Source organism: Neopelma chrysocephalum, unplaced genomic scaffold, assembly GCF_003984885.1.
Source record: "Neopelma chrysocephalum unplaced genomic scaffold, ASM398488v2 Primary Assembly neopelma1_92, whole genome shotgun sequence".
NCBI lineage: Eukaryota > Metazoa > Chordata > Aves > Passeriformes > Pipridae > Neopelma > Neopelma chrysocephalum.
In genome coordinates this window covers 1,912,279-1,939,298 of record NW_020897754.1, presented here as the reverse complement: position 1 = coordinate 1,939,298, position 27,020 = coordinate 1,912,279, and the positions used below count along the sequence as shown (strand labels likewise).

General features: G+C 39.8%; 1 protein-coding gene across 4 annotated transcripts in view; it reads right to left on the bottom strand.

Moving 5' to 3' along the window:
- Nucleotides 1-282: 282 nt before the first annotated feature.
- MPPED1 (metallophosphoesterase domain containing 1) overlaps nt 283-27,020 on the bottom strand; it is a 58,739-nt gene continuing 32,001 nt past the window's right edge. For all 4 annotated transcript variants that reach the window (XM_027693547.1, XM_027693545.1, XM_027693548.1 and 1 more), the window contains exons 5-7: nt 10,970-11,085; nt 6,464-6,577; nt 283-3,029 (exon numbers count right to left, since the gene is read on the bottom strand). In XM_027693547.1, coding sequence (XP_027549348.1) covers nt 2,911-3,029; nt 6,464-6,577; nt 10,970-11,085 — 349 coding nt within the window. In that variant the 3' untranslated portion in view covers nt 283-2,910. The remainder of the gene's footprint in view (nt 3,030-6,463; nt 6,578-10,969; nt 11,086-27,020) is intronic.

Below are 27,020 nucleotides of genomic sequence, written 5' to 3'. Positions count from 1 at the left end.
ATCAGTTACAGGCAGCGACTGCTGCTTTCCCCTCCCTCCGTAACCCCAAATTCCACCTTTCTCCCCTCTGCAGGAGGTGTGGTAACAGGGAACTGGCACATAGAGCAGGGCACCTTCTGCCCATCATCCCCAGCCCCTCTGCCAGCTGATCCTCCTCTGCAAAAACCATCAATACCTCAATACCACCATTGTCCTTTAATATCCCACAGCCTGGCTCCTACCCCTGGAGAACATGGCAGTCTTTCCGACACGGAGCTGGATATTAAGAGGCCTTGTTTTTTGTTGTGTGATTTTGTTCTGTTTTGTTTTGTTTTTAAGACTTTATTTGTCTAACATGCTTGACCAAAAATTACAACAACATTCAAGTTATGCCAAAATGATTAAATAATCTTTTAAGCTTTCATACCTCAAGTACTTTAAATGATATTTTTAAGTAACAGCTGCTTTCATATCCTTTCCACATAAAAATACACAGTATTTGGAAGATACCTTAGGAAAAAATTATTTTTTAAGAGAATAGTTTATGGTCCACATAGAAATGTTGCTGAGGCAAATAAAAGGACCTCTTCCCCCCACTTTAACATTTTAGTCTCTTAAGTGCCATGAGCAAATGTAAAAATTTCAGACTTTAACATACAGCCAATTTCCTGCCACATTTGTTGCAAACTGCTTGAATTGTGACTAGCTAAGACACTTTTATTCTAACTACAGTGCTATTGTTCATCTTCCCAGTGACGGCAGGAGTTCATATTCAACTATGAATTTCAGTTCTTGCTGATTTAGGAGTTGATCTGCAATTTCTACACCAGTAGCTCTGACAAAAGTGGCCCCCTCTGAATTCACGGCAGGCTGCTCAAGCACTTGGGAACCAACCACTCACCCAAAACCCACTTGCAGGCGTCAAAGACTGTTTTGGGTTTCGTTTTCAGGAAAAAGCAGCACATCCGTTTAGACACAAGGTCACCCAACAGGTTACAAAGAATGACAGACCTGTGACTTGTCATGTTTTCCGGGGGTCTGGTGGTTTCCTGTGGGTCCAAGTTAGTGACTGGGCTGGAATATCTCGGCTCCCAGCAGCTGATGGAAGAGCTGCTGCCCATGGGAAACAGCAAAAAGCAGTGTTTCTGCCCACCTGGCTCAGAGTTGCAGCTGACACAGCCTAGTTTTGCAACACAGGTATTTTAGATTGTGCCTGTGTGTCATGTACATGCAGCTGCCACGTGAAGCTCACATTTACATCCACGTATTGGGCAAAAAGTAACACACACAATTATCCAGTGCATGAGTGCAGAGGTGGACCACGCACAGACCTGCAGACAGCTCTGAACTGGCACTGCTGAGCTCTGCCCAACGTGTGGGAACAAGATTAACATCTAGATGCCATCAGCCCCAAATTGAGGATGTCCACATTCAGAATACAGCAGCTAAACAACCTCCATCAAGGCAAAAGGAGATGTTGGTTAGTCCAAGGCAGAAATCCATGTCTTTTTTTTGGTGGGTTTCCAATCAATTCTTAAGCTTCTGCCTAGGACAGGACTGAAATCCCAGCAGCTTCAACACCTCTGCTGGCCTGCAGGAGAGCTGCATGGGCAGTGCCACTGTGGGCCACCCCAACCAGCTCGTGGCACGTCCCCTGCTCTGCCTGGTGGCACCTACAGCACCAGGGATAGATTTCAGGTTGTCCTGGGCCTCTCTCAGCAGTGTCCATGAGTGGGCAAACAGCAACCCCAGGGGAGGTGCCCTCTGCCCTGTGCCCATCGGTGTGTGCTCGTTGCAGCTCCCTAGAAGTGAATCCCCAAACCCCACCTTGGGATGGCACCTTCCCTGTAACATCCACAATGTTCCCCGAGGACAAAATAATCACAATGACATTTAACCCCTCCTGAACAGGGCCAGACTCAAACCAGTCATCTCAGCATTAGCTGCATGTCCCATCAGCAGGTTTTAAACTCATGGTCCCAGTGGGTTTTATTTAAAACACCGTTACTGATCGTTGGGTGGGCTTTTTGTGTTTTTTCTCTTTTTTTGTGTTCTTTTTTTTTTAAATACAGTCACCTATCTCTTTACCATATGAAAACAGAGTTATATTTTTTTCTTCTTTGTTTTTTTTCTCTCTCTTTTTTTTTTTTTTAGGGAAATGTCATCCTTTTTTTTACAGGTTACAAATTCCTGAGTTTATACTGCACTTAACACAGTCTCCCTTCTTGAATGTTGAGCTGTTTACAGCATGCTGGCAATATGCACCATTTCCCTTACCATCTGTAATGCCAGATGTAGTAAAACTTCATTTCAGTACAGTGAATTAGGGCCTCTATTGCATTGGTTTTGAATAGATGCAAAGACTTAGACTTGGAGGACTTGGAGTAATAGCTTTTCTCCAGTGACTGGTCATTTGTGCAGCATCTTTTATATTTGCCATGTTAATTAAGGGAAAACATCTTTACCATAATTTTTCTTTTACCAAGAGCTCACTGGGAAACAGCTGAAATGAGGGAATTCTAGTCTAAACACTGAAGTTTAAACTGCAAACTTTCTTAAAGAAACACTCCTTTGAAAGACATTGTTCTTTTAATAAGTCCAATACACGGTATATACAAAAGCCCCTACTAGATATATATATATGTGTATGTATATATATATATATTTATATGTGGAATGCATTCACTTTTCTGTGTTCACAAATATTTTAATGGTGAAATGTTAAGTCTTTAATCTGTTTCTGGCACCAAAATGTCTTTGTTCCTCATCCACTTTTGTTACTCGAAATTTATCTGTGAAGAGCTAGCAGGGAAAAAAAAGAAGGATTTTGGTTTTTTTTTTTGTTTTTGTTGAATGGTTCCCTATTGGGATTCTCAGCCAGCAATATAAAGTTGCTAATGTGTTGGGTACAACTTTAAATCCTCATTATAATCATGTGTTCCTTGGAGTAGGTAAGTCAATAACTATAGGTGGATTAAGTGGCTGGTAATTCACAGTGCACACAGATGCATTCACATAGGTAGTGGTTCCATCAGCCATGACACCATAACCTACAAAGCAAGAAAAACTCTGGTTATTCTCATTATTCATTATTATCTTCTTCATTTTTCAACTATTCACCTTTACCACACAACGGTAAGTGCCACATTTATCGTTTAGAAGGAATTTAAAAATTCTCTTGGTCCCCTGAAAAAACCCATCTTTGTCCTACAGAACTTTTTGCCATCTTTTAAATTGTGTAAGAAAAACCAAAACAGCCCCTCACTAGCTAGTGGCAATAATCTCTGACAACCAGCTCACCAAACCTCCTTAGAAAGAAAGATACTTTTCTCTGCAAAACTTTCTTTCTTAAAACCATTTTAGTTTTGGGAAGGATGAGAAGATAGATCTTAAGCATTGAAAAAAAACCATCCTTCTGATCATTTAGGTTTCCAGTCGTCAGTGCAGCAAACTTTGGGCAATTTTAATCTTTCCACCTTTCTTTCCTGCCCAGTGTTGAACATAATACAAGCAAATAATGAAGAAAAAGCATTGCTTGGCTCAAGGGAAGTGTGTGAGCATGTGCAGCTGGGCAGGATTTGTCTATAGCAGCAACCCCTTCTTCCTGTGTGTTTGAAGTTGTTAACCAATTTCCATCAAATTTGATGGAAAGAGTACCTTTTTTCCATCAAATTTGATGGAAAGACACTAAAATTCCTGCCCAGGGAGAGAAAAAAATGGCTTTATTAATGCATTCTCTAACAGACAAGGTGAATTCATAACCCAAGACACCATAACATTTCCACACAACTGTGTGTCTCACCAGTGGTGGAAAAGCTTCAATCACATCTTATGTCTGGCCAGACACCCAAGTCAAACAATTCCAGAGCTAAATCTGCAGAAAATCAAATTTCCTAATGCCTGTAGAAATACTGTGAAATGCTGTTTCAGAAAGTGAAGAAGAAGCCCTTCAACAGCCCTGGTGTTTTGAGAAAGCAAAAGCTCTCCATTGTGAAAGATCTTGAATGACCAAGAAAAAACATAAGCTTGATTACAATAAAACTTAAAAGCTGGATGTTGGAAACTTTCATTGAAATATGTTGATCGATATGAAGAATTCACAATCAAAAATACAGGATTTGGGAGGAATCATTCGGTAGAAAGTATTTCCATTAAAATTCAAACTCGCCGTTAGTGAAGTTAATAGGGACATGTATTTGTTGTTACATACACTGAGACCCGGCTATTCAAATCCCAGGTACCTGGGACCCTGTGGTTTTTCTGAGTGTAATTTTGTGTCTTACAGAACCATTGGCAGTTGCATCATTTGCAAACAAAGAAACAGTAGCCGAAAGCCTTTCTTTTTTTTTTTTTTTGTTCCTTATAATACCCTGAATAATGCAGGGCCTCCTAGACTCCCCATGGAAAAACCACACTATAATTAGGGACTAGGGAGGGAAGAAAACTCCGTCAGGTTCCTGTCACAGACATTTCTTTAAGCCAGTTTCTGGTTTGCCACAGAAGAATTGGTCTGTGTAAAACACAGAGTGAGCATTGCTGCTGGGACTTTGTGTCTTCTTGGCTACACATCTGAAGATTTGCTGGAAGATTCCTAATGCTATGGCTTTCACTCCTGTCCTACTGCCAGCAGAGTTTCCTTGGCATGACCTCAGCCAAGGATTGGTTGTGATGGGAAAACCAGGATTTTAGTCCCTGCCACGCTGCTTGTCACTTCCATGGGTCCATCAGCAGGAAACTCATGTGCAGAGGTATTTTTTTGGCAGACACGGCAGTGCAGAGGGGGAATAGGGAAGAAACATCTCTTCTAAGCATCCCTTCCCCCCAGATGTTCAGTAAATGACTGCTGCAGATGTAGCTTTGCTCACTCAGAGGAAGAACTCATCTGTTCAAATCATGAATTCTCTCTACAAAGTGCAGCTTCGTTTGCACATGCTGCCTGCAAAGGGAATTCTCCTCTGCAGAGATTCAGCATCCCACTGCAAAACAGGCTACGCAGTTCTTGTTTTCTCTAAATTGTGATGGTTAACAAGAAGAGTACCTTCTTTCTGTGCTTCAATACCTACTGTGCCAACTACATTATTTCACGAGTTTTCCCATTCTAGGGAGGTGCCATTCTCTTCCCTTGAGAGCCAAAGTTGGGCTTGGTTTTAGCAGATGTGATTTTGTTTACCTGCCTGAAGCTTCATGGCTTGCTGTTTGCTTGGATCCCCTGCAACCCACTTGGCTCACAGTTTCTGAAATGGTGATGAGTTTGAACTGTATTCACCAGCTCTTCTGGTTGGAATGTCAAAGATGCTCTAAAAGCATCATTGTTTACTCTGTGATTTAACAGCACTTAGGACATTAACCAGGCATTAGCAGAACACCACAGAGGAGAATGGACCTAATCCCTGAGCTGTAAAACAATGATCTGAACATCTTCTCCTTTAATTTTACACCAGCACACCCTCTCAGCAATGTCCCTTCTAATGCGGGGTGAAAGCCCCCAGCAGCAAGCCAGGATGGGATTTCTTGGGAAGGGACACGTTTCTTCTCAAAACCAGGATGCCAGCTACTCCAGTTTTTCCATTTCTGCCCTGGTGAGACCTACAGAGATCCTACATCCAAGGCTGGAGCAGGCCCAGAAGCAGAAATCTGGCAGTAGGGTAGCACCTTCTCCTGCCAGTAAGTTAATATTGCCAAGGACTAAGCAGCTGATAATGAACAGTTACATGCCAGTGGGTTACCTTTTGTACAGCCCAGTGGTTTCTTCTTCTGGGGGCACTGCTTGAAATCCTTGATATGTGAACAGGGCAGACAGCATCTACCTCTCCCTTTGCCTGGAGATGCACTCCTCCTGTCACCAACTTCAGCAGAGCATTTTTGGCACCATTTACCTACTTATGTGAAGGGAACTAATTTTTTTCCCAGCTAAATATCAAATAGTCAAGAGAACTGCTTTGTTTCATTTGGGCACCAAATGTTTCCCCTGCCAAAGCAGCTAAATGCATCAATAAATATCTTGGAACTCCTACACAAGGCAGTGGTGACATCCCTCTTGATTCCAACTTCATACACGCCCTTTATTGTACAAGCTTGAAGCTTAAGCCTCACAAGCACCTCTCAAAGCATTCCTACCCATTTCAGAAACACAGAAACTGCAACACAGAGAGCTTACATGAATTATCTTAAATCACAGATTCAGCTGAGGAAAATACAATCCATCACTCCTAATATTTAGTAACTACTGGGCTTGTGTTCTTATTTTAAAATTCACAGTAATCCTCCCTGTGAAGGAAGCATCACCCTGTTTCGTAGATGTAGAAACTGAAAGAGAAGCTGAAGTACAAATATTGAAATGTGGGTATCAGCCAATATCATCTCTATATATGCAGCTAAATATGTACCTGAATTCTAGAAGTTCAGATATTCGAGTTTGAAAATGCTAGTTAAACCTTCTGTGTTGGTGGTTTCTAAACATACATGGAAAGAAATGTGTTCTGACCTTCATGGATATGTCCAAAAACGTGAAGCCTTGGCTGTATTCGTCTCTGGACCGTGTTCAGCAGCTCAACACATCCTACCCGTTGCATTTTCTTAGGAACCCAGTCTAGAAAACCTTTGGAAAAGAAGGGAAAGCTTTTAAAAGGAGACAGGTAATCTGCAGCTGTGCTGGTCCACAGCATTTCTGAGATTTCATGGCTTTTCACAAGCAGCCCCAGAAGAACTGACATGGAAAAAACTGTGTTGGTAAATAGAAGAGGAAGGAAAGAAAAATACTCAAGGAAAACTATAAAAGCTCATCTGGATAAAATGAAGTATGATAATCCTTACCAGTTGTTTTTCAAGGAATTAAAAAAAATCACTGCAATTAATGCATTTTTTGCACTGCTGCAAATGGGAAAACTCAATGTTTTACTCATTTTTCTTCCTTGAAGAGGGTGAGGTCTAAAGAGCAGTAAGTCCAAAGTGAGTCTCCAGACAACCTAAATGAACATTTAGTCCTGGGATCCACTTTTTTAAAATGGAACACCTTGACTGATGTAATGGAATCTGTGTTAATTAAAAATGGAATCTGTGTTAATAAAACTATATCACATTGAATCCTAGAGTAGTGGAACTCAGGTGAGGAACTTTCTGTGTGCCCAAAAAATAACATCCTCAGGCAGAACTGGTTTAACCAATTCATGGCACAGCAAGCCCCACTTGCCTAAATTTATGGACAGGAAGAGAAACTCAGGTCTTTTGCAGCAGATGTATTTAAGTGCTATATTTACTTGCACAAAGATCGGGTGAAAAACATGTATTTTATATGAATACAGACAGAAATGTTACACCAACTTGCTTCTTTGTCTAAAAATACTGCAGGGGGATGTTTACTGCCAACTGAAGTCTCATGTTTTCCTTCAAAGTAGTACTATAAGAAGGATGTTGCTGTATTAGAGGGTTTGCAATAACCAGTCTGATTTCTTTCTATTGTTCTGCCACTGTCACTGGGCTCAAATTTGGAAAACTAAAAAGATAAAATCTTCCTGGTTTTATTCTGTTGTTCTGGCATTTTCCCTGTGTGCCTGTCATAGCTTTGTGTCTCATGGATTGCTGCAGCCCTGTGAATATATTGTGCCTTTAGCCCAGAGTTACAGAGCCTGAACCTGGTTTTCACAGGTTTCCTTTTGATGTCTGCTCAAGCATGGCTAAGCAGCAACCAACTGGCTTAAAAGCCTAGAACTGTGGTATTCAAGCTCCTGGAAAAGCTCACAGATTTGCTAGAGCTTCAGGGTAGGTTCACACATTGAGAAATATCTCTTTGGCTGCCACTGCTTGAAAACTGGCAGTGCTCAAAGTACACTGTGGGGTTTTATGAAAATGGCCAGAGTTTGCCCTTGTGTCATAGTTAGAGAGCTAAGTCCAGTTTCCAGAAAGAAATTGGGAATGCAGAGTCCTAAGTGCCAAAAAGAGGAAGTTCTGATTATGGTCAAAGACTCTTAATTCATTCAGATTTGTACCTTCCCCTGCTTGGCACCTGTGAGGGGGGTGGACAAAGAGGAAGCCCCCCTGAATTACAGGCAGAGCAGAGCAACGTTCTGCTGAATTCACCAGTCACTCACAGCAGGTCAAAATTCACTGCAGGAAACAAGAAGTATTTAAGATGTTAAAGTGCAGCTAGCAACTCCTCTGGAATCCAGTCATGGGGTTTTTTTTTCAGAATAAACATCTTATAACCACAAGTTTTGTTACTTCAGTGATTTGAAACAGTTAATTGTCAAAACGTCTGTGGAGAACACAAAGCCAAAAGTGTTTCCACTTCAAAAACTTCACAAACAAAAATCCATAAAATTAACTTCTCCATTAAATTAAGCATTATTTATGTTGAACATGTTTTTGTTTACATGCATTATCACCCTTCTGAAGCCTTCCCATATGTTTGCAGCTTATTATGTACACCTGACTACACAAACTAAGAATAATTGATTACACCTAGCTAACAATTAGAGTTCATCTTAGGGTTTTTTTAATGTTTGGTTACTTGAAACAGGTTTCTGCAGCTGTCAGGAAAGTATAAATCTTTGTCACAGACAATCAAGCAGACAGCTGCAAATGAAGACTTAAAGGTGAAATTAAATTAAAAACAAAGAAAAGAAAAGTGAACTTTTGGAACAGAAAGAAAAGAAACACAAATGCAGATCTTTAGGAATCAGGGAAAATACTTTAAAAGTTATACTATACATAAAAGTGACAGAAATATGCTGATATGGAAACAAGCATTAGCACTGATACAATAATCATAAACATTGTATTTCGTAAACTGTGAAATATATGGCATCTCTTTATTAGTAATTAACAGGTTACTATTGAAATGGTCAATAATAGCTGTTTTAACCTTTGTTTTCTTATGCTGGGGGTTTCATCCCAAAGCACTACTCAAAAATAGAAGAAAAAAAATTACTCAGGTTTTTGTTACTAACTGAGAAACAAAATCCATTAACTGGTGCTTCTGCATCTAAATCACACAATTTAAAATCTATGGAATAATGTATTAATTAGTTTAGAAGGATGCATACTCTTGAAGTGAGGGAATGAGAAAGCAGCACAGAAAAACGGATGATGGACAGAATTTAGGCAGCCCTGCTGGAGGAAAAAACAGAATTTGCAAGAGGACTGATTGCTATTTATGATCATCAGAAACAGCTCTAATGATGCTGCCCAAGATCAGAACAACAATAATCAGCCTTCTGGTTAAAATAATTGGCTGGGAGGGTCAAGGAGGATCCTGTCTCCCAAAATGTCTGTGGACAGAGCTACACAATGAGGAGGTTCCCTATGTTAGGCAGAGTTCTAATTTCTTTTAAGTGTCATATATTTGTTGCCCTGGGTGTCAGGGAGAGCAACAGCTGATGGGTTCTGTGCCTGAGCCATCTATTAATGCATCAGTAAGAGAGAGACAAAGAAACAGGAACTTTAAAAAAATAGAAAATTCTTGGAGGATGGTAGAAGATTAAGAATTAAAAAAAAAAAAAGGAGCAAATACTGAGACATGGAGATGGAGGGAAATTCACATTATTCCATTGCAATCAGTGGAGATGGGCGGCTCTTCCTCAGAATTGCTATAATTATTAAATTACTTTTCAATTATTAAATGTATCATTAAAGTACATCTGATGAGTGAGGGAAGAGAATCTCTGCAGAGGTTCTCCTCCCTCTGCTGGTCCCAGAGGCTACTGGAGAGGCCTGGTGGCTAAATTATCAAGGTGGTTGAAGCTGGGTGGTGTGAACCCCTCTCTCCACTTTCCAGCACTGGATTTCAAGTGAATCTTTGGATCAGCTGAGGGTTGGAGATTTTTTTTACAGAATTTTACATTTTTTTACAGAATTTAAAAAACAATTCTGGAAGTGCTGAAGAAGCTTCTGCCAAACTTTGGAGCTGACACCTCTGGGTCTAAACAGTTAATTTCTGACATCCATGACACAGGTCCATATTAAAATCAGTCCATGGCATGAGACTCCACTTCAGTGAAGTATCAAAACAGAACCCCTACTGTGAGAAACTACCCTCACAAAGAGGTACTTCCCCCAGGATTAGTGAGCAGGGGAATGCAAACACGTCTTTCTAAAGAAAACAAAACACAAACCTTTAAGACACTTTCTCCTCCAAGCTCTGAAAGGGAAGAAAGGGTGGAAGACAAGAGGGTTTTGGGGTCAGGAAACTGGGGAGACTAAAGGTTTAAAGAAACCAACTGCCTTCATTTCACACGAAGCACTCAGCAGAACACTTAAGTACAGTGAGAGTTAAACACACAGTCACATTAAATACAGATTGCTAGATGTTAAATTCATCAAAAACAGCCTTAAGCCTTTACTGGGCAAGTTTATGTCATTACATTATCTCTATTACAAAGGTAATTTCACAATTTTCTAGGAATACAAGAAATCTCTTGTGGCTTTTATATCACCCCTATTGATATTTGGAAAACACACATGCAAAACTATTTCTTTTTGATCTGCTCATGTTGCCAGACTGTACTACAGATAAGCAACCCACCCATGCTGTCCAAAGAACAGGCAAACTATGGCAGCATTTGGGTTTGTGAGGCAGAAGGTTCATCAAGTCAGCATGGGGAGGAAAAATACAGATTCTGGGTACTTGTTAAAGTGATATAAACCAAGATCCTAATCCTGCATTTCTCTTCAAGCAGGCTTCATGCTTTCAATATAGTAATTTCACCACTGGCAGATTAGACAGATGCACAGGTAAATGAGCCCCTGCTTATTTATAAAGCTCCTTAAGGCTTTATGTGCTAAGGTTTTATTTTTCAAGCCATTATTTAATTCCCTACCATTGAGCACAGGTATCATAGGCAATCATGAGCTGAAGTCCTGGTGCTGCTGAAATCAGTATGCATGTTACTTTTGACTATTTTCCAGTCAGGATTGCACTCTGCTTCTAAGGAGAGCCAACAGTTACTGCACAATCGTCCCAAACACACAGCTAAGAGCACTCGTATTTTCTTACCGAGAGGTGGTCCATGTGTTATAAGAATATCTATTCCATCTGGAATAAGGTTCCATTTCTCTAATAGTGCTTGGCCTCGTGGAAGATTAAAGCCCCAGCCATAAAACCAAGGTTGCCTGCCAAGAGAGGAGGAGAATGTCTTCAGTGCTACTTCCATGTACTGGTTATCTAATTAAAACACTGAGATTGCCTCTCCACCAGCGTGGAATTTGAAGACACAAACAGCATTCATTTTCTTCTTTGTGTGCACAGTAAACCCCTCTTTCCATACCACCAGCATTATTTAGCTTGTATGGCAAATCAGTGCAGTCTTTACCACTTTCAGCAGACAGTAAAATATTCACAGTTTTCCTCTGACTACTTACAAGACCTGGATACCAAGATCTCCATGTGTGGATCATCCTGCTGACTCCCACAACATTTAGAACACGTGTCTCAAGACACCTACATGTGAATTATGTCTCACATTGGCTCCCGTAGCATTTGGCCCTTATCCTGTGACCAGCTGGGCAAGGACAGCCCCTGGCACAGTGACAGATCCCGCTCCAAAGTCAGAGACATCCTCTGTGCTGCTTTGTTTCCCTAATTGGATGCATCCCATCAGAACAAGAATGCTGCTGCTTCTCTCACACATAAATTTCTTCTGTCCTCTGGTGTGTTGACTTGCTTTTAAGTAAGACTTTCCATATTCAGGATTTCTTATCAGACAGGCATTTACATTTTTTAAGCCATATTTATGGAGCAGCTCATCGTGGAGCAGCGGGACTGTAACACTGCCAGTCAGAACACAATTTATCCACATCTTGCTATCCCATTGATTAAAAAAACTGTATTTCACACCAATTATATCACAATGTCAAATTACGTCTTGCTGACTAGGCTCCAATTCTAGGTCATAAAATTGAGGGGTTAGTTTTAGGTTGGAGATTTTATAATCTTTTGACAGACATCTTCTGGCCACGCCAATATTTGAAGAACAATGAATAGGCTGCTTTTCTTCCACAGACAAAAAGAGCCTCAACTATCGATGACTGAAAGGCTTTCTGTGTCCTCAGCTCATCTAGCTCTTCATCACATGCCCTGGATAACCAAGGTCTGGAGAAAGAGCTGTCTAAGGAAAAAAAACCAACAAAAAAGTGAAACCTTGTACATCTACCACTGGGACCAGAAATATATCCCAGCCTCCAGAAGCTGTGAGAAGGGAGGGAGGTGAAGAAGGTGTGTGAAGAAGAGATGTTAACAGCACTAGCAATGAGGCAGAAATCTTGTTCTGAGTCATGTTGCTCAGACCAAGGCACCTGGCTAAGAAAAAGACACATCAGGGCTACAAAATCTCATTTTTCTGGTTACCTGTTCAACTCCTGGCAGCCTTTCCTCAGAGGAGGAACAGCACCTGGCTCACAGGCACGTGACTTCTCACCTTCCTGCTGCTGGGTGGTAAATCATGGTCTGGACAGGAGGCTCAGGGGAGACCTTATCCCTCTAAAATTTCCTGAGAGGTTGTAACCAGGTGGGTATCAGCCTCTTCTCCCAGATAACAAGCAATAGGACAAGAGGAAACAGCCTCAAGTTGAACCAGGGGAGGTTTAGATTGGATATTAGGGAAAAATTCTTCACTGATGGGTCAAGCCCTGGAACAGGCAGTGGCTGAGGCACCATCCCTGGAGTTATTTAAAAGCTGTGTAGATGTGGCACTTGGGGACATGGTTTAGCAGTGTTAGGTTTATGGCTCAGTTCTCTTAAAGGTCTTTTCCAACCTAAACAATCCTGGGATTCCAGTACCTGGCTCACTCTGCAGTGACACTGTCACACAGAGCCAAATCCCGGCCTGTGGAGCTTGAGCAGCCCCTCTGTACACTCAGCTCACCACTGACAGGACAGGAATATTTCTATCACACAGGAATGCCCTGAGAATAAATAAACTGAAGTTTGTGGGGTGCTTGGGTATTACAGAAGTGGGAGGCTTTATAAAAATACACAGTAGTCAGGCGTTTTCTAAACTCTCCATCCTCTCCAGCCTTGGGATTGCATTCCACACCTTACACGCCAAGAATCTTTCTTCACCCAGATGAAAATACTCCACTGTTTGGCAAATTGTCTGTAGCCCCAGAGCACGTTTTCCAGGAGCAAAATCTCACGGACAGAAAATATTTGCAAGGGCAAACAGGAGGCAAAAGGAGTGTCAGCACAGTAAATCATGTTTTTAAAGCCACTGACAGTGGATACGTGTCCCTGCTCCCACCCATCGCTCACCCTGGTGCTGCTGGGCATGGGTAGGCTTATTAGATAAGGAGATATTACATAGGTTAGGTAGATTAGATAAATTGGTAAGAGAAGGGTGCTAATAATGCCAAGGTTGTGGGTTCGATCCCTGTGTGGGCCAGTCACTTAAGAGTTGGACCCACTTTGTGGGTCCCTTCCAACTCAGAATATTCTGTGATTCCGTGACAGGATCGTCCCCCAGCAGAACCAGCCCCGAGAAACAAACCGAGGGGAAAGACCGACTTTTCCCAAGAAGAAAAGGTCAAACCCCCACAGAATAATTATTTGAAGAACACAAGGAAGCGTTTATAAAGAGAAATAACCACGACTGTCACACAGGTCTCGCCATGAGTCAGCTCAGCCCCGCTGAAATTCGAATGACCACAAATTCAGCTGCTGGGGGAGGCTCTGCTTCCTCTACCAGGACCACACTACAGGGCCACTCTGTGAAAAGCCCATTTCCCCTTATGAATAGGCATGATCTGCTTATTAAGACAAGCAGCACTTTCCCCCGTGCCTCCCTCCCTCGCTCCCTTTGTGGTGCCTGCAGCCGAGCGGGGCTGGTAAGTTATTCATGCTGGAGCTGTTCTTTTGTGAGGGGGAGATGTTACAACTTGTGTGATTTGCCATTATGCTGTCTTTTTGTGACAATCACGAGATGGGAAAGAAATGTCTGGAATATTTCTGGCAAAAAAATACACCCAAAGTCCAAGAAAGGATTGAGCGGAGGATGCTGGCATGCTTCACAGCTGAGGGAAGAAAGACAAATCACACACTTCAGTGCCCCCAAAGCAAAACCATCTTTATAAGCACGCAGGGATTTTATAAATCTCCAAGTCCCTTCTTCTGAAAATTTATTGCGAAATAGCCATCAAAGTTTCTGAGTAAGGAAAAAAACTCCCAATCTTCTCTAATACCCACTAACAAGTCTGTGACCTGGATATCACACGAAGACAACTTGGTCTAGAATTTCCATTTCTGATGGAACCTGAAAGCAAAGTTGAATTCTTCATGTCAAGCACTGAATTTCTGCATTCCTGCTTAGAGATTACTCAGGAAAAGTAAAATATTTTCATAATTTATGTTTCAATAATATTTTACATTTAACAAAGGAAATATTGTCGTGTATGTTCTACAAGAAAAAAATCTGCTGTTTTCAAAAAAAAAAAAACAAAAACAACAAACCACCAAGAAAAATTTATTTGGCAATTTAGGACATACATCATTAATGTCTCTCACCTCTGAAGTGAAGCACTCCTGCAGAAATGTACTCTGATTTAGGTCTTATATTCTTAAAGCAAACAGCTTGAGTGTCTCCACACACTACTGAAATTCAATAGTATTATTATTTTTATAAGAATAATGCTTGTCTACATATAAGACTCTAGGGGGAAATGCATCAGAAGTGAATTTGTTTACAGCACAATTAACCTCATGTTAAAAACATGTGAACAAGTTTTTTCAGGTAAAATAATCTACCACACAAAAAGGGCTGAATTATCCGAGTTTGTGGGAGCAATCGGATGTTGCTTTATGTACTGAATTTCTATCTTTCTGTTCTAAAGTAACCATTGGAATAATTTTCTTACAGAATGATAGTTGCTATGACAACCATAGCAAATTTTCCTTTTCTGAAACAGATGTCTCATTTAGTTGAAAATTAGAATGTGAAAAACCCATGGGAAAAATTAATTCAAACTTTAACAGAACACTGACTACAATGTAATCTCTTATAGGTTAACCCCTTAACATCTCTCTGCACTCTTCTAGTAACCTTCTCATAAATTCTAATTAAACCAGTTTAACCTCCTAGAAATGACCTTCTTAGCTATCATTAGCACTTTAGTTGTCTTTGAAAGGATCACTTCTGTTACAATAGTAACAGAAAAAAGTCACACTAAAAAAATAATGGTCAAACATATTACCACTTTAATTACTTATTAGGTTCTTTTTTTTTCTTTTATTCAGCTACTACTGGAAAGAGCCAACATGCAGTCCAAGAATTCTTTTGTCATTTAAATGGGACATAACTTGGTTTTACATGTGATCTACCGGAAAGGGTGATGCACTACACAGATTTCATCTGTCATTTACCTGAAAACTGAAGGTTTTCCATTCTCAAACCACCTCAATCTGCTCAGCAGACACACACACGCACAAAAAAAAGGACACTTGATGGGGGGAACTATCAGCGTACATAGATTTTTCTATTACAAGCAATGAGAGACTGAAATTTGATTCTCCATTACCTTGATTAGTAGCAAAAAATGCAGGATTAAACCACAATGTGCAGATCATTGTACATCCTAATTTCTACAGTTTCCTACATTCTTCTTACTATTATAAATAGCTACACTCCTGTGAACAAGGGGATGCAGCACTATATGCAATATGTACCCTACTTATCTGCCTGCTGTTCACATTCTTCAGGTGTTCATATTTTACATTCCCTATCACCTGAACTTAGCTGAATTTACTCAATTTTGCCTTTTTAGCCTTCCGTCAGTAATTAACTAACTAGTTTACTGAGTTGCTTTTAACTCTACTTTCTCTCCAAGATTCACAAAACCTTTTTTTCTTCCTTTTTTTCAGTGGGTTATTGGCCATTTCAACATCTAAAGTACTTGTGAAATAACACTCATCTTTCTGTCTTTTCTTCCTCACACAAGAGGACCATCCAAAGCAGGCAGGGACAAAAGCAGCTCTCAGGTCACCGGTGCTAAGAATAATTAGGAGGGCATTGTTTGCTGATGGGCTTTGAAATATTATTCAACATCTTGCCATCTGAGCCAACAGCACAACTGAGACCTAAAGGAAAACAGGTTTCAGAGGTTTTGAGGAGCATGAGGAGATTTATATTATGATTAACTTCCGTGTCAGAGAGACAAGGGTGGTGTGATTTTAGAGACCAAGTATGAAAGCAGTGTACAAAAAGAATACAAAGAAACTTAAATTCATTCATTCCTAACATTGGAACCAGGTCTTTTTTAATGAAGTCTAAGGCCTTATACTTATAATTAATAAATGCAAACTCATCTCATTCCATTAAATTCAAATCCTCTCTCACTCTCCTGGCCACCACAGGCAACATTCCTTCCATGGGGAGGGAAGTCTGCTGAGTTTGTGCCTTGCTTGCTTTGCATCCAAGGTTGTCACTCTTGAAACTCTGAATCAAATTTAATTATTGTTTTCACAAAAGGAAAGGAGGATAAAAATCAAAAGTGTGGTCCTTTTGTCATTAATTATTTCTTTTGCAATTTGAGCTGATGAAATCATTCCTCTTTTGTTTAGGAAAGGATTTCATACATCTCTGACTGGAAAGAAGAAAGAATGAGCTGTGACTAATAGGAACCAATATTTCTAAACATTAATCTGTTATAAAACAATGAAAAATGAAATGAAATCTCCTTTATCTTCGTAACAAGAAAACAAGAAGGTACCAGGTAAGGAGAAAATTTAATGAAAGACTGAATTTAAAACACACCAACTCCAAATGTAAATAGTTTATCTCATTCTGCTGGAAAGCACATCATAATATCCCATCTGATTTTTTTTTTAAATAATAAAATAACCAAAACAAAGAAAAGGTAAAAGCTAATTTGAAATAATTAGTCAAAAGATTCAGTGCTGAGGGTACAGATGTAGAACTGTACAGACTTTCAGTCTCATTTTAAATGTAAAACTTGCCATGAATGGGCCAACCTGTAAGGAAAAATAATCTGAGGCCCATCTGTGCAGGACATCTTTATGGTTATTCACTGTCAGATGACCAGGCAGCTAAAGAAAAAAGAATGTTCTCCCACACTTCCCACTCCAGTGTTTCCTGGAGTCCCCCAAGAACAAGAGGTTTGCTGCCTGAGGAGATGGAATATCCCTTCAAATGGAGATGCTACACTTGTGGGGTCTTTTTTTTTTACAAGGAGGGACTCTCCTAGATGAAACATGACTAAAATATAGGATATGTAAAAGGTGCACTGAGAATCAATAAAAAAGGCCCTCACAGTAGCCACTTCTCAGTTTAGTAACTTACCAGGATTACATTCTTTTCTCCAAATACCAGGAGTAATTAGGCCATATGGACTAACTGGCTGCCAGTTCTTCTCCCATTTTCCTTCCTTTTTATTATTTTACCTTTGTTTTTTTTTACTCAAAAAATTCCTAGCCATTTTGAGTTAAACAAGCATGAAAATGCTTCCAAGAGTAATAAATTAATACAACATGTGTGCATATATGCATGAAGTGTATTATTTTAATGTTTTCAATTTAGCAACAGACGAACTTACTTCTTTTTTGAAAAAGCACACGCTGACACTTCATAGGCCATGTGTCTACCTGAAGTGAACAAAATCCAAGCAAAGTTCCAAATTCATGCTTTCCTGCAGTCCTAAATTCAGTCCACAGTGGTGGAAACCAACTTCCATACAGCTTTTTATATCAAAAAGGTACAGGTTTAATCCTGGATGCTCCCTCAGCTAGCCAGGACTCTGAGATACCTAGAAAAAAAAATCTACTTATCTGATGTAAATTACATAATTGGAAATATCTGACACATACAATTGCACCCCTGTGTTGTAATATTGGGAGAGCTTTGTCTGGACTCAGGAAAAAAATGGGAGTTTACGGCCTTTGGAAGAAGCCAATCAGGACTACGAGGATGTTGAGAGGTTGTGCAGGGAAAAAATTAGAAGGGCCAAAGCCCAGGTAGAACTTAATCTAACTACTGCTTTAAAAGACAATAAAAAATGTTTCTATAAATACATCAGGATTGAAAGGATGGCCAAGGAGGATCTCCATCCTTTATTGGATGAGAACAAGGAATGGGGAAAAGGCTGAGGTACTCAATGACTTCTTTGCCTCTGTGTTAAACAGTCAGACCAGTTGTCCTCAGCCCCCTGAGCTGAAAGACAAGCACAGGGATCTTGGAAGCCTTTCCCAACCTAAAAAAGTCAATGATTGGCTCCAGTTTACTTTCTTAGCAGTGAAGAAAATCCTCATTTTAATTCCTTTTAAACAATGCTAATTTATTGAATAAAATAATTTACGAACAGCAGTTCCAAAGGAAGTGTTCTGATGTTAAACAGTTTCCCAACAAGTGGTAAATTACTTTTTCCTCTTAAGATCTGGTCAGGGAAAAGAGAAGGAGCTCAGGCAGCTGTGTTGCAATGAGTTCCTGTGCTGGTGGTTCTATTTACAGTTTTTCAAGTGGAGCACAATGCAAAGTCACCATCCCCTTCTTGATGGAGTAGCTGTGTAAAAACCCGGGGTAAAATGCAGATATTCAAGCTGCTGTGAAGTCGAGAGGCTGATTCTCACCAGGTGTAAATGGCTCAAAAGCTGGTGGAGCCCTGCCAAGTTACTCCAGCTGAGAATCAGCTCCGTGTAGATCCGCTCCAAACCAGCCAGCTATTTGTGTTTCTCTTGGAATGTCGCCAAAGGGCTCATGGAAGTACCCAACTGTGTTTACATCTTTGAAACATCCCGAAATTGCTCCTGTCTGAGACTACACACCAGACTACAGATAGAGCTGGGAGTCCTTTTGTTCAGGGCAGAAAGAAAAAAAAAGGGGGGGGGGAAGCACCAAAACAACAACAACAAAAAGCACTTGAAACTTTAAAATCAGCTCTGTCTCATAAAATTAAACTTTCAAGCAAACGCAACAAATAAAGAGAGAACTGCTGTGGGGGATTGCAATTTCACTCTTGTGGTTTATGAACTGCAGGAAAGTGAAGCCAATTCCCTGTAGTGAGATTACAGGTCTCCTCTTCTACAGGTCTTAAATTAAAAACCAGCTGAATCCAAAGTGAGCTAGTTTACTGGATCAGAGGATTCAATTATTTCTGCTAAGTAACTCAATGTGAACTACTTCCTTCTAATAATGCACAACTAATAATTACTGCCCAAGAAAGGAACTTTTTTCCTACCAAGCTAATTAAACCAAAGCAATACATTTTCCAACTGCTCTCAAATTTAACTAAAGTGAGAAACATTGCAAAGCAAATAAATGCAAATCCCCACTCACACACAGAAATATAAAGCCACAGAATGTTGCAAGAAACTGGATTGTCCCAAAAATGTTGCGTTGAAATCAACATAATTTGTGGTCTATATTCAGCACACGTGTACTCATAGGACATAGTGGAGGAACACAACTGCAAAGTGGATGCAAAGCACTCTTGGATTCATTTACTGCTTCAGATCCCCCTGCAAGAGGTCACTGTGAAATGTGTTAGAGAACTGATCCAGATCCCTCACACACAAAAGTAACCAGAAGGTGTCTAATTTACTGATTTTCCTCTATTGTGACTCCTCTAGGATTGAGCTGTTCCAGACTCCTCAGCCTCAGGCAATGTTGGGAAGAAATTTTATCTCATAGAAAACATTTTCTGGAACGTTCGTTAACAGGAAAAGAAAAAAAAAGGATATTCTAAACTGCTGTGACTTTAAAAAAAATATCCTGGGAAATGGTAAAATCAAATTTCTCAGGAGTGGCAAATAAGTAGGATTTATTGCACTGGTTTGACTGGGATGATATTTATGGACTACAATAGGTGTAGTTCAATCTACATTCTCCATTCTCATACCTATTGCAGAGTTTATTAGTTAATAACACCTATATTCCCTCAACATGGTATAGAAAATTCACCTGGAGTTGAGATATTTTTATGTTGTTTCACACACTTTTTTAAAGCAATGTTAATGATTCTTGCCAATTCATTGCAGTCACTTAATTTGTACGGAAACATTCATTAAAGAGGCCTCTCCTGGATTCAGTATGATTGCTCACAAAAGCACCTGTATACCCAATATCTGCTGACTGAGATTCACACTTTCTATATTCCCAAGTCATGCAAAAAAACCCCCACCACTTTCCAAGACAAATTTATTACATCAAATGCACCAATTTTAGCAAAAAAAAAAAAGAGAGAAAGGGAGAAAAATGATCCAGTGATCTGTTCCTGATGCTAAAAGAGCCAGAATGATGCACCCTTAAATCTCACTTTCTGCCTCTGGAAAACCTTTCACACATCAGGAGTTCAGCATCATTCAGCTCTCCCCACCACTTTCCCTGAACAGCTGAACTTCATAGATCAAAATCATTTTGCAGGAAAACCCATGCTTATGATCTTCCATATGCTGCAAACTAAACTACAGTGCATTGTGGTTTTTAAGTGTTTTTAGAAGCAGCACTTCCAAAATGGAAAATGGTTTCCTGTAAGTATGAAAGAGGAAATAAAAATACCACTCCAGCACTCCGTTAAAATACAATTAAACAGTATCTATGTGCCTCAGGCTGATAATTAATATATTTTTACTGGATGATGAACTTTGCTTTCTCTCTTCTGAACATGCTGCCATTTCTTACACATGTCACAACTTACCTACCTTTGAATGCCTGAAATGAAACACCCTCAGCTTTCTAACCCTAGTAATGCAGCCACATCAGGCAGGTTTCAGATGCCAAATTTCCCTCAAAAATATCTGAAACTCGAGATGCCTCAATTCCAAATAATGAGGGGAGTCTATTATTCCCACTCGTGACTTTCATTTCTTCAAGGACCACCTCAGTCTACCTAATTTAGGTGGTCATTTACTCACTTCTATTGCCTGCCTTAAAGCCACTAATTAAAAAAGCTCCAAATAGTTCCCAATTTTAATAATCAGGCAACACCCACCATTTTTAAAACACATTTATGAGCAATCAAATCCAAGCATTCTCCAATACGTCCACATCCAGGATTTCTGCATCTATCCATAAAAAACTGTAGCACTGACAGAGCCAGATATCAAAACAAGTCACCTGCTCTAAAATCTACCTAATCTGAAGTTTGCAAGAATTTTAGAGGGGTATTTAATTGCCTCAGACAACTGTACAGAAGCAAGTGCACCTTGGTTATTTGTGTTTTTATCTTCTAACAGAGTGAGGGTGCAGAAAGAAGAGAACATAAGACGATCAGGTATTTTACTTAGAAAAACTTCTAGTATGGTTTTGTCCAGTAACACAAACTTTGAGTCTCTCTGTATTTTTGTCATGTGCAAGATACTGAATAGGGGGCTTTTGCAGATTGAAAGGGGGCATAAAAAAAAGGATCAGAGCGGTCACTTTGAGGTAGAAGTTCTTATTTTGTGTGAATTTTACAGGGAGTGAAACCCACAGTAGAACAAGTATAACACCCTGCACTGCTGCTCCCAACTTGGGAGGTATATTATATTAAATTAAATCAATATTTTATTTTAATACGGTTTCATTTTAATTGATGTTCACCTCAATGACTGTAAAGATTTCTACCAGGTCTGGGAAAATAAACATGAAGTGATTCATCACTGGCAAAACCAAAGCGTGTCCCTCTTGTGGAATGAATCTATAAATCTCTGCCACATTATTTTACTGATGGAAACTGAGTTCAGTGAGGAATGAAAGAGGCTATTACAGCTTTTCTTGAGAAAATGGAGGAGGAAGGGGCTGAAATGGAGACCTTGGGAGGTCTGGAGTCTGTGTGGGACAAAAATAAGGAGAGAAGCTACAAAAACCCCAGAGTCCAGCCCAGGCACCTGTCACTGCAGGGAAAATGGTCACAAATGCCACTCTAGGCTGATATTAATATTTGCTCTGCCATCTTCCCTGACTGGGAAATGAAACTTTCTGGAGTTCCAGAAGGCCTTTAACAAAAGAATGAGGGAGGAAATGAGAATACATAGACACTAGAAAAAAATTCTAATTCTGCGAAAAGAAAAATGAGGTTCTGTTTCACAGGGATAGAGCCCTCCAGATAATCAAAGCCAAGTAAAAATCCACCATCTGGCTAATGAGTCTGGAGGCAATCTCATCCTAAGAGGCTTCTTTAAGCTAGCCAGGCCAATATGTCATTTAGAATAATGAAATTGTCACATGTTTGCAAGAGGGCTTTGATTGTCCTTTCCTTTCCCACACGGTGGAAAATGAAAAAAAGTGCTGGAAAAGATAAAATGCTCTCCTGCCCCCTTGTATGGCTGTTTGGAAGCAGGAGGACCAAAGTTTTTCCTGCAGTTGTGTACAGTTCTTAGAAGGATTGTGGAAATTCAGTGGCTACTGCCACTTGCATTTCTCTTGCTCTATCAAGTAAAATGTGTCTTATCCCGTTGCTAATGCACAACAATCCACCTCCCAGTAGAAAAAGTCCCTGGAATTCTTGCCATTTTTCCCAAGATCAGAGCAGATGCACATCTCTTCCATAAATCTGAGGCAGGGGTGCAACATCAGACATTGGAGGAACAGACACTATAAGCTCTGCCAGATACAAAGAGCTTCTGATTATTGATCAGGGGGCAGTTCATTAGTGTTTAGGTCTTATCATTAATTACTGCACAAAACAGGTGAACAGAGAGACAAATTATTCACTGAGCTGTAAAAAACCCAAAGGGAAAAAAACACACGGCAAGGCAGAGTGAATTACTGGAGCCTTTTACAGCAGAGGTGGCAACACTCAGGATCCCACACCTGAGTATGAACCTCAGAGATGTGTTCTCATGTTGATACATAAAAGCACATGCACCTTTCTAGGCATTTATTTTTATATGGCAATTCTGAATGTTGGTTGTAAAAGGAATAATATACACTTGACTCATTCAGCAAGCACAGCAGATCTTGTGCACTGATTGCATCGGGGTTTTTTTGTGCAAAAACAGTGTGTAATTGTGCAATTAAAAATCTCTAGCAGCGCAGAAACAAACGTGGATGGTATAGTCTGCCTCCAATCCAACTGCAGCTAACACTAAAACACTTACCTGCAAGATAAAAACATGTTGTGGGGTTAAGAACTACAACAGAAGGCTGAAAATCTATAACTGAAATACTCACTAATCATGTACTAATATGGTTTCACGAATGATGTTATCACAGAGATAACACAGAAACCTGTCTGATGATGCAGAAATGACCTTCTGCTTCAAACCCAGGTTCACAATTCCCTCAACTTCCTGACTTCTGAACCACCTGTGAGGACCATCTACTGCTTGCAGTGAGTTTGATATCAACAGCAAAGCTCCCTAAATTGTAAGGCCTTCGTTGAGACCTGTCATTTCAGGTGACAACCCTGACACCTCATTCTACTCCACGGTGGGACTGACAGAATCACGGAAACATTTCTCAAAAGGGACTTTTGGAGACCTTCAGTCCAACCTACCACTCACCACCACCAGATCTGGTGAGCCATAACTGTCCAGCCAAGTCTTGTAAGCACCTAAAGGATGGATCCTCTGCCACCTCTCTGGCGTCCCTGCTTGCTTTATTTGTACTTCTGTGTTACCATTTTTTTCTCTTACTGAAAAATAAATGAAACCCCTCTGGAAAATGGTTTCATCTTTGGGAAGGCTTAGCAGCCCAAAATAACATTATATTGAATTATTATACATAATTATATTGGCTAGTCTATCTGCTTGACTTTTCTCATAGCAGTTCAGAACAAACAAGGGTGTTTAAAAGTACTTCCCAACCGCTGCTTTTCCATTTTACAATAAGTGGTTCTGAGGAACTAAAGTCTTCTGTTTCACATTCACAGCAACTACAGCTAATTTCTACACAAGATTTGTTCTAGGTCTGTGAATATGGGCTGGATTTTGCTGGGATGAAACCAGAGGGGCATCTTCCTGCTACAAAAAATATACAAATCAGGGTGTCCTGATTGGAAAAGACCCAAAAGAGCTACACTAAAAGGAAATGCATTAGGAAGAGCATTCCCAGCAGGTCTGGGAGGTGATCCTGAAAGGAGATGGGGCCACATGACCCACTGTGGTCCCTTCCAACCTTCTAAGTTATTATACTTCTTTTCCTTATCATCTATACTGATAATTTGTGGTCCAAGATACCAGTGTAGCAAATACTAATTCCTAAGTAGCTGCTTTAGTGCATTGCAAACTTGCATTTCCAAATGGCTGCTCAATGACAAGACTTGCATAATTAACATTTAAGACTGTTAAATTTTTGTGAGTGAGTAGAGGCTCGATCTGGCACTTGAAATCTTGCCTTTGAATCCCAGGAGAGTCAGAGAACTGGTTTCTGAGACAAAACAGTGTCCCATTTCTTCTGTGCAATTAAAAATAACCACTGAGTTTTAGATAATAATAGTGGACAAAATACCCAAGTGCTATTAAAAATATTTAACCACACACAAATGGTACATATTTAAAAGACCTTAGAGACTGACATGTTATGCAAACCAGTAGAGCTCTCGTGGTTTAATTTGCAACTAAAACATGAACATTTTAGTACATTAGTACAATCTAATGTGTATATAGGTTATAAATATATGTGTGTGTGTGTTTGTGTTATAGGTTATATATAAAAATGCAGATGGCTACAGGCAAAAGACAGTAAGTTAATGCTGGTTGGCATTCACTCAGACCCTACTCCAATGTTCTCAAAGTCCTTTGCAACTATTGATTAACCTGTTTTATGCATCTTGAACTTCTAATTATTTATAAAAAGGATAAAGTAACACTAATTATTCATAAAAAGGATGAAGATCAGCACTGTAACCAGAAATGGAGAGGCAGGATTTGGGGCCCCACTCTTTTAGGTTCCAGATAGCTCACCTTCTAAATGTCATGTGTGGACAGCAGACCTAAACTGTAATCTGGAGTTCTTCAATTAAACAAATCCACTCAAAAAGCTAGATGTGTATTTTCAAAGGCAGGAAAAGAAAATTACTTAAGGATACTAGACAGGCAACTCAAATTTAGCTTTGAGTTCTGAGATCTTAAAGAATTCTAAATTTTGAAGTGTTCACTACGCCCATAAGCACTTTCTAAAGGACTGGCTTCATAATGCGAGGGCAAAAAAAGAATCACCGCGGAAAGTTCAGCAAATTTCTGTGGTTTTTTAGAGCTTACATTACCACAGTGTAGAAAGAAACTGATTTCCCAGAGAGGCTGTGACAAAGCTCTCTTTTTAGGGTGAATGAAGCACAGGGACAGAAAGAGATGCTGAAGAGCAGTAGTGATCAGCAGGCACAGACGTGTACTACAGCCTGAAATCTAGCAGACAGCTAGTTTAACCCACACAAAATAGCTGCTTCTCTTCCCAAGTTTTCTGGCTGGTGGGTTGGCTGATGGGACTTTGCTACTTCTGCATCTGCTGCTCTGATGGATTAATGACAAGCCACTTATTACTGCTATTATTGTCAGTGTTGATGTTTCCACTGGACATGTCACCAGCTGGCATGGCAACTTCATTCAGCATTGCCTTACAGCAAGCAAAAAAATCTCCCAGTTTGGCTGGAAGACTTTCATCAAGACTTTCTCCCATATGGAGTAAGCAAATATCTTCAAAAGACCTTGCAACACTCATCTTCCAGGACCATAAGGGGGTGGGAGATGAGTTAGCAACGCTGTGAAACATGTACTGTGGAAGTTGAGATATAACCTGAAGTTGCATAAAAGATGGAAAGGAAAGCAATCTCTTTTTTTTTCCTTGAAGAACAGGTCATGCCAGATAGCTCAGACAACTTGTGCAGCGTGACAGAATTTGTGCACAAAGGGAATGTGGCAGATCTGATTTTGCAGAAACATTATTTATGGGTTAGTGGGTGGACAAAAGTTTCCTCAACAGATTTTTGCAGATCTAATCATACACAGAAAGTTCAAATGGCTCCCTTTAGCCTCTACTTAGTGCTGCTTTATGGATAGTGTTTTGCTTTAATTTAATTTCTCTAGACTTTTAATAAGACTTTTGGTACTTTAGTGCCTTGGAAAATTATTCCTGACACTGGAAATATGGTGCCTTGGTTATGAACACTGCAATGAAGATATGAAGTTGCCAGACATATTGTAAACAGAGCATAATTACAGTATTTAGAGTTGAACATCAAAATGGGAAAAGATGCCAAGTGGCATTTCTCAGAAGTTAATATTGGGACTGATACCATCTAATATCTTCCCAAATAATTTGGAAAATGAAGTAAACTGCACATTGACTGCATACAGGGGAGATGCAAGAGGAAGGTGAACTACAGCACAGCAGGTGGGGAGGTTGAAAAGAAAAAACAGAAGGATCTGGAGATCTGAGAGGGAGAGAGAAAAGGGTGCATTTAAGAGGGAAACTATTTCATGTAGAATAATAAGCTTAGAGAAAATTAACACCCATCTCGAGTAACCAAATGGGAAAACGCCAATTTTCATTAAAAAAAAAAAAATCCAAGAGATTTCACAGTTTATTCACACTGAAACTTCACATTGGGGTACATGCATCAGGTTTGACAACTTGTTTGCTACATTTCAGCCTGATGTGATTTTAAAAGGAAGAATAACAGATTCCCTTCAAAACCTGCCTTTTAAAATGCAGTTTGACTTATTTTAAACGTATACCAAATGCTCAAAAAAGACCCAATTTACAGTCCTGTTAACAGAAATAACACAGAGTAATGTATCATTAGGAAGAGACACAGAAGCAGCACATACAAGGTCCAAGGTGGAAGTCAGGAAGCCAAAATCTGATACTGTCAAAGAGTTCTAAGTGATCACTGTGCAGTAGAGCAAAACCTATGAAATACACTGATTTTTTTACTTTAGAAGCTCAACTCTACCTCGGGGAAAGCTATTACTCTATAAAGGAAAGATTCTGAGGGATTTTTTTTTAAAAAAGGCCTTCACAAATGCTGAAATAAGTTAAATGACTACTGTATACACGAATGAACCTTAAAGATTGTCTGCACATTAACCATAAATATTACCTGTAAATTATCTATCGCCTGCAAGTTATCTATTCAACATTATCTGTAGGATAGAAATTGCCAAAAGGATGTACCCTTGCAATAAA